A 13167-nucleotide genomic window follows, 5' to 3' on the forward strand; every position below is an offset into this window, starting at 1 on the left:
GAATAATTTACGGCTGGTAGCCAGCCTGAGTAAATGTGGGGGTTGCCTAGTTGCTAGGGAATCCCCACATATAATCAAGCTGTCTAGTAGCCGCAAATCATGCAGCTACGACAAGGGAAACAATCTCCGAGCAGTCACAAATACTCGGAGACCACCCGAGCAACGAGTATACTCGCTCATCACTACTTAAACTGTAATAACCACACGGCCACCTCAACACCATCAGAGCTACTGCAACCCCCGAACTACTGTCTCCTTCCCCATAATGATGTATAATGTAAGCCCGCAAGGTCAGGGTCCTCATCCCTCTGTACCAGTCTGCCATTGTTAGTTTGTTTACTGGAAGTGATATTTGTATTTTATGTAACCCCTTCTCATGTACAGCAACATGGAATTAATGGTGCTATAGAAATAAATAATAATAATTCAAAGTCTGCTGACTCTCCCGGATAGCCCAGCACACACACACCTTTGGGTCTGCCTGAAGTTGCACTCCAAATAACCTTTTTATTAGAGCTAACGTGCTTTTCCAATATGAGCCCAGTTTACTACGTTCCCAGAACATGTGCATTAAATGTGCATCCTCTGCTCCACATCTAGGACAGTCTCCATCTGAGAGGACCCCTATCTTAAAAAGGAAGCTCGTCGTTCTATACACCCTGTGTATGAGATATGTCTGCGAGAATCTCTGAGACTCACACCGGGACAATCTGGGAACCTGCTCCAATACTTCTTTCCATTGTTCTACTGTGATCTGTCCCATATCTGATTCCCATTTTAACCTTGATGTCCAAGTATGGCCGTCAGGTACTAGACTGCAACCTCTGCTGATATATTCTAGAGCAGTGGTTCCCAACCTTTCTTACCTTGAGAGCCACATTCAGCTCTGAGCGAGGGTAGAGAGCCCCATCTAGGTTTGCCCTCACACAATAATGGCATTTAGAGCCCACCATCACCAGTAGACCACTGAGACCTTGTGCCCCCTCGCATATAGGCAGTATAATTACATTGAGGCCATGTTCACACTTTGCGGGTTTTACTGCGGATCCGCAGCTTTTCTGCAGCTGCGGGTCCGCAGCAGTTTCCATTGCGTCTACATTTACATGTAAACCCTATGGAAACCGCAATCCGCTGTGCACATGCTGCGGGAAAAAACGCGCAGAAACGCAGCGGTTTACATTCTGCAGCATGTCACTTCTTTGTGCAGAATCGCTGCGATTCTGCACACATAGGAATGCATTGATCCGCTAACTTCCCGCATGGGGCTGTGCCCACGATGCGGGAAGTAAGCGGATCATGTGCAGATGGTACCCGGGGTGGAGGAGAGGAGACTCTCCTCCAGGCCCTGGGAACCATATTTGTGTAAAAATAAATAAATAAAAAAAAAAATAAATGATATACTCACCTCTCAGCGCTACACGCGGCCGTCCGGTCGCAGGGTTGCTGTGCGAGCAGGACCTGCGGTGACGTCGCGGTCACATGACCGTGACGTCGCGGTCACATGACCGTGACGTCACGAAGGTCCTTCTCGCACAGCATCTTTGGAACCGGACCGCCGCGTGCAGCGCCGAGGAGATCGGGACGTCAGAGGGTGAGTATAACCATTTTTTTAAATTATTTTTAACATTACTATTGATGCTGCATATTGCTGCATATGCAGCATCAATAGTATAGGAGTAAACCCGCAGCGGAAACCGTAAAACAAACCGCGATAAATCTGCAGGGATAACCGCAGCGGTTTTGCCCTGCAGATTTATCAAGTCCGCTGCGGGAGAACCCGCAGAAGACCCGACCTACGTGTGCACATAGCCTGAAGGGTTCCCACTTTGCCCTAATTTGGTAGTTCCGTTTTAAGCACACCCTCCACACTATTGCATCAAGTGTCCAGCTCCCCTCTAACGAACGGTATCATCCTATCTCCAACTTAATATATTTATTTTTCTACCGCTTCCCCCAGAAAGTATATGGACATCCAGATCTTCTGTTCTGTGCAGGACTACTCATAAAAATCACATCTGGAGACCTCCTCTTCATAGCTGGTTGCTAGACAAGGTGCAAATGCAGTTAGCAGGCAGACAGCCATGAGCCACACATCTTAGGGTACCGTCACACAGTGCAATTTTGATCGCTACGACGGTACGATTCGTGACGTTCTAGCGATATCGTTACGATATCGCAGTGTCTGACACGCAGCAGCGATCAGGGATCCTGCTGAGAATCGTACGTCGTAACAGATCGTTTGGAACTTTCTTTCGTCGCTTGATCACCCGCTGACATCGCTGGATCGTTGTGTGTGACAGCGATCCAGCGATGCGTTCGCTGGTAACCAGGGTAAACATCGGGTAACTAAGCGCAGGGTCGCGCTTAGTAACCCGATGTTTACCGTGGTTACCAGCGTAAAAGTAAAAAAAAACAAACCGTACATGCTCACCATCTGATGTCCGTCCGGTCCCTTGCCGTCCGCTTCCCGCTCTGACTGTCTGCCGGCCGGAAAGTGAGAGCAGATCACAGCGGTGACGTCACCGCTGCACTCTGCTCTCACTGTACGGCCGGATCTGTCAGAGCAGGAAGCGGACGGCAAGGGACCGGACGGACATCAGATGGTGAGCATGTACGTTTTTTTTTTTTTTACTTTTACGCTGGTAACCACGGTTTAAATGTTCTGTTTTCTAGTATATGGTCCATAGGTTGTACTCCCTTCAGTAAAATTTGGAGTATCCAGTAATTCCCAGCAATCTCTTTCCTCTATCCCACACCTTGTATATTAAACGCCATAGTTGGCCACTCTCCATCCACGCGGCTCGCACCCCCATCCAATATGTGAATAGATGAAAAGTATTTTTTGTCACGCAAAACAAGTCTTCCCACTTTGCCCATACTCTCACTCTTTTCCCAGTTGTGAAAATGCATCTGTGATGCAATAAAGTACATCTATGGATCTGGTATCGCCAGCCCATCCTCTACTTTGTCCCTCTGAAGGGTTAGTAATTTAATTCTTGCATTGCATTTGCACCAAATCAGTTCTCTAAACATTGACTGCACTTTACAGAATATAGGGGGAGGAATCCAACATGGAGAGTTGTATAGTATATATAGGAATTGTGGTATCAGTATCATTTTTTTTTTAATCAGATAGATTTTTATAGTGCTTTGGAACAAAGCACTATATTGTAATCCGAACGTGGTTAACTTCTTCTTCTTATTATTATTAGGCTTTTTTCCGCAATTAATGCGGCCTGAACCGCTGCACAGACTCCAGTGAGGTGTCATTTCGAAGCCAGCGTCCACGAGAGGTGTGCTAAGTATTTTTCGTGTCGATCCGATTTGTAGTTTTTTTTTAAATCACATTTTTTTTTAAAAATAAAAATTTCCCATAGGAAATAATGGCGAACTTTCCATTACCCCCAACTTGACCTTCCAAAGATGGCAGCTATGCAAATGTACGGTGTCCATTTTAGGACATGATCATTTATCAAAGTCAAACATCAGAATAAAGTCACTATGACACCCTCTCGTCCCGTGTGTGAAAAGTAAGTGCACCCCCGGTCCCGGGTGTGAAAAGTAAGTGCACCCCCGATCCCGTGGGTGAAAAGTAAGTGCACCCCCGGTCCCGTGGGTGAAAAGTAAGTGCACCCCCGGTCCCGTGGGTGAAAAGTAAGTGCACCCCCGGTCCCGTGGGTGAAAAGTAAGTGCACCCCCGGTCCCGTGGGTGAAAAGTAAGTGCACCCCCGGTGTGCAAAAGTGAGTGCGCCCCCGTCCCCGTGTGTGCAAAAGTGCACCCCCGCCCCCGTGTGCCAAAGTGCACGCCCGCCCCCGTGTGTGCAAAAGTAAGTGCACCCCCGTGTGTGCAAAAGTGCACCCCCGCCCCGTGTGTGCAAAAGTGCACCCCCACCCCGTTTGTGCAAAATTAAGTGCACCCCCATCCCGTGTGTGCAAAAGTAAGTGCACCCCCGCCCCCGTGTGTGCAAAAGTACCAGGGTGGCCCCGCCCACCAAATCGGACCATTCCAAAGCACTATCTGTAGTTCCTTCAGGAAATACCCACCTAGTTATTAATGAAATTCAAACAAAGAAACAGAGTCCAAACATTACAATGTCCAACAAGGTCACATATTTTCAATTACAGCACATTCCCTCCTTCCCCCCCCTTATAGAAACATCAGAAACAAATACTCAGAAGTATCATCAGGATCATCATCTCTCCACCAACATGTCCACAATGCATTGAACGTTTTTAATTTTATTATTTTGGCATAAATGCCTTTTTCCATATTTACAATAAAGTCTGGTTGTCTAAAAAATTCTCGTATTGTCGGCGGTTCTTCATTTATCCAATGCCTAGCTATTAATTTACGTGCAATGTATAACAACATAGCTATCGCCAATTTGAACAGATTTTGAATCTGAATCTCCTCCACATAACCTAAAATACAAACCATAGGATCTCTCTCAATTCTATTTTTCCCAGCTGACAATCCTGACTAACAACCAAATTCATTCATTTCCGCCATTATTGGGCCCAAAGATGTCTCTATATTCCCCATATACAACAGCATATCATCAGCACATAAACTTACTTTTTCTTCTATATCATTACACCTAAAACCCACAAAGTTGCTTGCATCCCAGAATCTACATGCCAACGGCTTCATTGCCACAACAAACAGGAGGGGCGAAAGCAGGCAACCCTGCCGCGTGCCCCTACCCAAGGTAACTGTACTTGATATATGTCCGTTAACCTTCAACCTAGCCGTTGGTGACCGGCAAACTAACTTGACCCAATTAATAAATTTCAAGCCAAATCCCATTTTACTCATGACTTCCCATAGATAACGCCACACTGTAGAAAGCCTTTGCAGCGTCGAGTGCCATTATTGCTCTATGCCCCATTTCCGCACTACATAATTGCATGTTAAGATATAAACGTCTAATATTGATAGCCGTGGATCTATTTGGTATAAAACCTGTTTTATCTTCATGTATTAGCTTTATTATTATTGTATTTAGTCTCATGGCTAATACTTTAGCAAATAGTTTTACGTCTACAGGGAGAAGAGATATTGGTCTGTAGGAATCCGGGCATTCCGGGCTTTTTCCTGGCTTTAACAACAGAATAATAATTGCTTCATTCATTGAACAGGCAATCTCCCAACTCTTGTTGCTCCCTCTAACACCCCCAACAATCTGGGAAGTAAAATCTCCCTATAGTCTTTATAAAAATCTCCAGGGAGCCGGTCAGAACCCGGGACCTTTCCATTTTGGAGTTTACTCCAAGCCTCCTCCAGCTCTTCCAGAGTCACCGGTTGATCCAGACATCCACTAGCCTCAAGAGACAGTTTAGGGAGCTTTACCCCTGCCAAGTACCGTATGTAGATATTTCTTCCTCACTTGCTGCAGATCTGGTTTGTATATTTCTCCATAGTATTGATTTAAGGCTGTTAAAATATCTGAGGTGTCAGTGAGTATATTGCCCTCTCTCGGTAAAAGTCTAACTATGTGCGATGATCCCTCCTGCGCCTTAATTATTGATGCCAACAGGTGTCCCGCACTCTCCCCTTCAATGAAATAGCTTTGCTTTATGAACATATGCCTCTGTGAGGAAAGTGCTAGCAGGAGATCCGCCATACTTTTTTGGGCTATTTCCCACTGTAATCTGTGGTCAGCAGACACATTTTCTATAGAAATCGCCTCCCGTGATATGACCTTGTTGCAATTCCTGAGATTTCTCTCTGGTTTTGGTTTTAATTTTGCTAATTTTCCTTATACATATACCCCGCACAGATACCTTCATTGTATCCCATATCATATTGTCCTCTGCTGTCCCATCATTTAATTTAAAAAAAATCCCGGATCAAATCCAACATGGAGCCTTTAAAAGACTGCAACCAATATGGGTGCAGGTGACAGAGACCTTCCCCCAGGCTACCGTCCCCTACCTGTAACTGCACCAATAATGGAGAATGGTCAGAAATATTGCTGAGAAGAAATTCTATTGGTTTAATATATCTCAGAATGGCTTCATTCCCAATAGCCAGATCTAAGCGGGATAACGAACGGTGGGAAGAGGAGTAGCAAGAGAATAGTTTGACTCGTGGGTGACCTACACGCCAGAGGTCTAGCATTCCCACTTCCGATAGTCAGTAATGCACAGATGTTGGCCTGACGTTTTGGGGGATAGTGCCCACATGATGTTTAGCCCAATACAGATGCGGACATGCGTTAAAATCCCCCATCACAATAACAGGGAGATTCGGAAATTCTTTTGTAAAAGGAAGGATTAACTTCAGCACCTCTGAGGAGTAAGGATAGGGGGAATGTACAAAGCTACTATAGTTATTTTTGGATTATAAATTAGACAAGCAATACATGTTTCCAGCCACTTCTGGCTCCTAAAGCTACATTTCCCAGGATTTGAAGTGACGGCTTTGTGCTAGTTCTATAACTGGATAAAATCCTACTCATACCGGCACTATTTAGATTGAGTATGTCATACTATCACTTTTGAGGCTGCTAATTGGTTCTCAGATTCTGATATCTGTGCAGACACAATATGCAGGTTTGGGATGCACAGAACCTATGCACAGTGCTGAAAAGCCAATGCACATGTCCTGAGGAAGCCTCTTCTGGGACACCGATTTAGGATGTATCAGACATCATTTACGCCTAAAAAATGGTCAGCAGAAAATATGTGAAGTCGTGAAATTTGGAAAGACTGATGCTGAGATCTGCTAAACAGAACAGTTATGGGTCAAAAATAAATTGCAGAAATACTTAATTTCGCATGGATTTTATGTTACAATAATAACAATAAGTAAATAACAATAAGTAATGTTACAATAGACCCAAATACTTCTGTAAAGACCATAGACACACTGGTGCAATCTTTGCTGTCTTTAATGCATTAAGATTATGCATTTCTGAAGAGCTCATTATGACTTCGGAAAAGCATTTACCTGCAGTCCCATGTAAAATCACAGATGGCACACTACAGTGCGACTAGATGTGCCGAAATGAAAAACCATATCAATCTGTATTGGTAAGGATTACATTGCTTGGGCGACAGATTCGAAAGGCTCACCTTCCACATGCGATCTGGGAAACCTCACTGCCCATTAGTTCTAGTACACGCCTTGGATTGATCTCATTGTGAATTGAGTCATGTCCCAGTTGCCCGTGGTCTCCGGTTCCAAATGTGAAGAGCCCACCATTCTGGAACAAACAGCATGGATGTTACCTTCTCAAAACAACCCATATTGCAGCACTTTCCATTAAGATTTAGTTGTTACCTTTGTGAGCACTGCCGTGTGCTCTTGCCCACAGCTGATATACACAACTTTTTGGGAGCGCAAAAGTTTTACATGACATGGAGATTCTCGGACTGGAAAAATAATTAACACAAATGGTTAGATTTTAATGATGGCATGTACTGCTAATTTACGTGCAATTTATAATTGCAGTAGCATCTTACACATTACAATGAACACATGTACATAAGTGACAACAGTGCCTTCAGATACAATAGAAGGCAGTAATACCATAGAAGAAAATTTTTGCCAGTTTCATATTAAAATAATTACGATATAAGAGAAGTACAAGCCCCCAGACATAGACCTTATATCTAAAGAAACGCTTGACATGGAAAATCCACACCATCACCCAAAAATCTTAAAATCTTCCTCACCATTCTGATCACATTATGTATCATATTACAACTAAATGGGAGAAATACACTACCATTCAGAAGTTTAGGGTCACTTAGAAATTTCCTTATTTTTGAAAGAAAAGCAGTTTTTTCAAATGAAGCTAAGATTAAATCATTCAGAAATACACTCTATACATTGTTAATGTAGTGTTTGGATCACACAGAAGAACATTTGTGAGAAGCAGAACAACTGAAAAGATGCTGGAAGAGTGCCTGACGCCATCTGTCAAGCATGGTGGAGGTAATGTGATGGTCTGGGGTTGCTTTGGTGCTGGTAAAGTGGGAGATTTGTACAAGGTAAAAGGGATTTTGAATAAGGAAGGCTATCACTCCATTCTGCAACGCCATGCCATTCCCTGTGGACAGCGCTTGATTGGAGCCAATTTCATCCTACAACAGGACAATGACCCAAAGCACACCTCCAAATTATGCAAGAACTATTTAGGGAAGAAGCAGGCAGCTGGTATTCTATCTGTAATGGAGTGGCCAACGCAGTCACCAGATCTCAACCCCATTGAGCTGTTGTGGGAGAAGCTTGACCGTACGGTATGTAAAAAGTGCCCATCAAGCCAAACCAACTTGTGGGAGGGGCTTCTGGAAGCATGGGGTGAAATTTCTCCAGATTACCTCTGCAAATTAACTGCTAGAATGCCAAAGGTCTGCAATGCTGTAATTGCTGCAAAGGGAGAATTCTTTGACAAAAGCAAAGTTTGAAGTAGAAAATTATTATTTCAAATAAAAATCTTTTTTCGAACCTTGTTAATGTCTGGACTAGATTTTCAATCCATTTGGCAACTCATTTGATTAATAAAAGTATGAGTTATCATGGAAAACACAAAATTGTCTGGGTGACCCTAAACTTTGGAACGGTAGTGTACATAAAGAAATCTCCATATGTTTTAAAGTGTCAGCTATGTTTCCTCTCCTCATTGTTCCGTTCTGGTAGTTAAACATCCCTGCTACAGCAGGAGCCTCCCCCCTTAGCCCTGTTAACAGTAGGACAAAAAGATTTTGAAGTCAGGTCCTTCTCCCTTAGCCTTCTCCAACCTAATATGGAACAGATCAGCAGGAGATAAATGGCCATTAACACTGCAAGATTATTGTGAATGAGCATTTATACGAACATGCGTTTCACAATAATCGTGCGGTTTAAACAGCCTGCCGATCACACGGTGAACAAGCAAAACTCTTGTTTGTCAGGTGAAATGATATTATAATTCTTAGCAGCACATCATGCGGTGTATACAGGACCTGCGCTGCTGAGAGCAATGGCAGCATCTGCAGACAAAGCGATGTATGACAGATCATTCAGTGCACATCGTTTACCGCGGTATGCCTGTGTAAACAAGTAGCTGATCAGTGGTCGTTTCACACTGCTGATTGGCTAATGTAAATGGATATTAACCTCTACAAGACTGATAAAATAAACATGCAGAATGACAACGGCAGCCAAATTACCTCCAAATGACTTTTTTCCCCCATTTATTTCTAAATTTAGTGCTCAAAATGCTGTGCAACAGACATACTGTCATACAGATTGTTAATATAGCATGGTCGTTTTATTTTAGATCTTATACTCTACCTTGGTCATCATTCAATCCAAGTTGTCCCGAACCGTTCTTTCCCCAGCCAAACACAGCCCCGGACAGAGACAAGGCAAAACTGTGATAACCCCCTGCTGTGACCTGAGCTAGTGGTATCCCCTCCAAGGATTTCACACGTTGCGGACTGGACTGTTGTGTAATTCCTTGACCAAGACCTAGTTGTCCATGGGTATTCTGCCCCCAGGAAAAGAGCTGCCCATCTGAAATAGTGAAGAGAATGTCCGTTGGTCACAAAACACATGGAAATGAGGACACTTCCCCACCAGATCCGAGCGTCACGTTCTCTTAGACCTAGTTAGACTACGGCTGCCTTAATGGACATCTCCACTGCAGACCAGCCTAATGACACAGCAAACACTTTGGGCCAGTGTGTCTGATCTTAGCCGGTCTACATAGAATGTATGCCCTCACAGGTCTATCCTGACTGCCGCACAGAACTATGGTGAAGTCTCAGCTCTTTCTGTCTCCCTCATGTCTCCACATGGAATAACGCTCCATAGCTTCATTTCCTTGAAAATGTGGGTTTCATGTATAAATCATCATGGCAGGTTGGTGACAGTAGGGAATCCTTTACAAATATGTTTCAGCATCACAACGTTGCCAATCATTTCATAAAATTGCCATAGAATACCCACATGATGAAAAGAAACCAAACTAATATTTCATTGAATAACTGAGTTTATGAATGAACTTGGCAAAGTCCTACCGTCTGAGAGTGCCAAACAGTGTTGGTTTCCACATGAGACCTGCAGGATCTTCTGCTGATTAAATTTTTTTATTAGCCTAGAAAAAAAAATACACAAAATAATCTAAGCATGTGTCTATTACATATTAAACTTCTGAAAAGATCTCCCAAGATCTTGGTATCATCAGCTCAGCTAATGGCTTTTCAGATCATCTTGCACGCGAGTGATGCTGATCTCAACGATCGACAGGAGCGGTGCCAAGTCAGTCCCCTTACACAAAAATGGTGGTAAAGAAGGGGGCTGGCTGAGCATTCAGTCAACTGCCTTAAGGTACCTTCACACTAAGCGACGCTGCAGTGATACAGACAACGATGCCGATCGCTGCAGCGTCGCTGTTTAGTCGCTGTGTTAGTCTTTGGAGGACAGGACAGAAAGCGAAGCGGGCAAGAACCAGATGGAGTGACTACGACAAAATAGGGGCACTTACTATCTAATGTGATTGCATTATCTGATTGGACTAGATTATCAGGTTATAAAACTTACTACATAAACTCATTAATGAATATTTAAGGGGAACTCCAGCTGGATGGGAGAATGAATCATTTCTATTTACATGAAGCTGGAAGATACTGTCATTCAGCGATATCATACAGTTCCTCTCAGCCGGGGACTTTGCTGGGTTGTATCTTCCAATTATAGAGCTCTGGCGACGCTCTCGCCCCATCTGCGAGCCGTCAGGTGTTCTGTACTGTCTGCTCACATTTCACAACCATGATTCATCTGGCAAGCATTGTAACTCCTTGTTTAGTGTCATATTCCCATTATAGTGATCTGCACAATGAGACTTAACCAGAGAAAGGCATTCGAGACCTTGATGATACATTATACAAAAGACACAGCAGGTAAGATTAAGAGGGGCACTCTGGTTGAACAAATCACCGATGCAGTGTGTGTCCAACTGCTTGGAACCCACAGATCACCAAAACAAGAGTCCCATGTTGTCTCCTCCAGCACCGAGACGCTGGCCAGAAATTGGAAGTACATGTTTCCTACAGCGGCAAAGCACAGTGTTGTGGGAAAACTCTGCCTTGTTACGCACCGATTAGAAAAATTAAATGACAACTTCTACGTAAGCTGTAATGGATTAATAATAAGCTATAACCAAGAAACAGCGATGGTGATAATAAACATAAGGATTGCTGCGTTCTCCGGTCATCGGTGTTATGACCCTCATGGGTAACATGTCCCACACATCATACAGTCTCCTCTGTGTGGACAAACTCCCTTTGTCAATACATTCTTATGACAGCCTTTACATAATTCTTATAGGCTGAAACAAGTGGCATTCGGTTTGTGGACTAGATGGGTGCCAATAACAGGAGACTGTAGAGAGCGATAAGTATATTAACATTTCATACATAATTGACACAGAAAAATTAAAAACTTAATCGAAGTGATAATTTAAAGAGAATCTGCCAGTAAGATCAATCCCCCACTCCCAAAACCACAAACAGTATATAGGCATGCAGTAGTTTGAAATCCATCTTCATATTTTTTATTTGTTGCTGCATTCCCGAGTCATTACCTCTTTAATTCATACACAAATGAGTCATTAAGTGCTCCGAGCATGGCAGAGCACTTCCAGAGCTTCAGCCTTTATGAGGATACTCTCTCCCCCCCCCCCCCCCCCCCCGCCAAGCCCTAGCCTCTGTAGATTGATTAATAGCTCACTGTCTGTGTGACTTCTTGCAAGGAAATCAGACAGTTAGCTATCAATCATGCTAAAAAGAGGCTGCTTCTGGGTGGGGAAATGGCATCAGGAGGCAAAGGCTCTGGGAGTGCTCTGTCACGCCCACTGCACTTAATGCCTCATTTTCATATGAATGAAAATACGAATTACTCAGAAAAGCAGCAACAAATAAAAGATACACATTTGTCAATGGATTTAAAGGGAACCCGGCATTTTTTTCATGTACGAACAAAAACCAGCATGTTCATCAGCACCCGTGCAGCATTCCACAAAGTTATATATTATTTCCTGACTCCCCCTGCAGACCTCCCAAAAAACCTTTGGAATTACTCAGCGCAGTATACAAATTTAGATGGTCCTCTCCAATGACCATGCCGGCTCATGTGCAGTTATGTTTTATGCTCTGCCTGCAGGGGAGAAGAGCAAAGTGTGCCTGCACGAGAAGGCAATGTCCCTGCGCAGGCGTGAGATTTCATTTGGCTATGTGGATGTCACAGGACGCATCATCCACATAGATCAAAGCTAATGTTTATACACTACTACACCATGCACAATATATACAAGGAATCATGTAAAGGTGTGAAAGTAAACCAAATCAAAGCCAGCGAACAATTGCAAAGTTAAGCAGTACTGATGAGCGAACGTGCTGGGATAAGGTGTTATCTGAGCATGCTCGTGTGCTAACAGAGTGCATTGGGCGTGCTCTAATACTATTTTTGAGTCCCAGCAACTGCTGCTCGGCAGACGACACACATGCAGGGATTGCCTAACAAGCAAGCAATGGTTTTCCCCTACACAGAGAAGACCACATTGGCATTTGATGATATACACCACAAAATGTATCATCAAATGCCCCCATGGCCTGCTCTGAAACCACCCAATACATCAGGGACATAGCCAGCCACTAATCTACTAACAGATGCAATAGAGTTTTGCAAAAAAAGTGCAATCCCACACTTGTTTTTTTTTTGTTTTTTTTGCTAGGTTCACTAAATACTAAGGGTATGTGCACACGTCAGGATTTCTTGCAGAAATTTTCCTGACAAAAACCAGACATTTCTGCCAGAAAGCAGCATGCGTTTTTTCCCAAATGCATAGAATCGCGGGAAAAACGCGGAAAATCCGCAAAATTAATGAACATGCTGCTTTTTTTACCGCGATGCGTTTTTTTCGTGGAAAAAAAGGCACCATGTGTACAAAACATTCAGAATGCATTCTAAATGATAGGATGCATAATGTATGCGTTTTTAATGAGTTTTTATAGCGTTTTTATTGCGAAAAAACCTGAACGTGTGCACATACCCTAAAACTGACCTACTATTATGATTCTCCAGGTCATTACGAGTTTATAAACAAAAAAGAAAGTCTAGCACTCAACTTCGGTAAACGTGAAAAGACGTTTTTTATTTTGTAGCACTCGAAACGT

At 43.4% G+C, this 13167-nt stretch overlaps 1 protein-coding gene across 5 annotated transcripts in view; it reads right to left on the minus strand.

Annotated features, from left to right (window-relative positions):
* HERC3 (HECT and RLD domain containing E3 ubiquitin protein ligase 3) overlaps positions 1 to 13167 on the minus strand; it is a 151065-nt gene that overhangs the window by 112787 nt on the left and 25111 nt on the right. For all 5 annotated transcript variants that reach the window (XR_013218498.1, XM_077277010.1, XM_077277018.1 and 2 more), the window contains 4 exons: positions 10012 to 10088; positions 9284 to 9505; positions 7286 to 7377; positions 7078 to 7208 (listed from right to left, as the gene is read on the minus strand). Coding sequence is in view for 4 of the 5 variants with exons in the window: in XM_077277010.1 (XP_077133125.1) it covers positions 7078 to 7208; positions 7286 to 7377; positions 9284 to 9505; positions 10012 to 10088 (522 nt within the window). In the remaining variant the exon portion in view is untranslated. The remainder of the gene's footprint in view (positions 1 to 7077; positions 7209 to 7285; positions 7378 to 9283; positions 9506 to 10011; positions 10089 to 13167) is intronic.

Source organism: Ranitomeya variabilis, chromosome 1 (genome assembly GCF_051348905.1).
Source record: "Ranitomeya variabilis isolate aRanVar5 chromosome 1, aRanVar5.hap1, whole genome shotgun sequence".
NCBI classification, from domain to species: Eukaryota; Metazoa; Chordata; class Amphibia; order Anura; family Dendrobatidae; genus Ranitomeya; species Ranitomeya variabilis.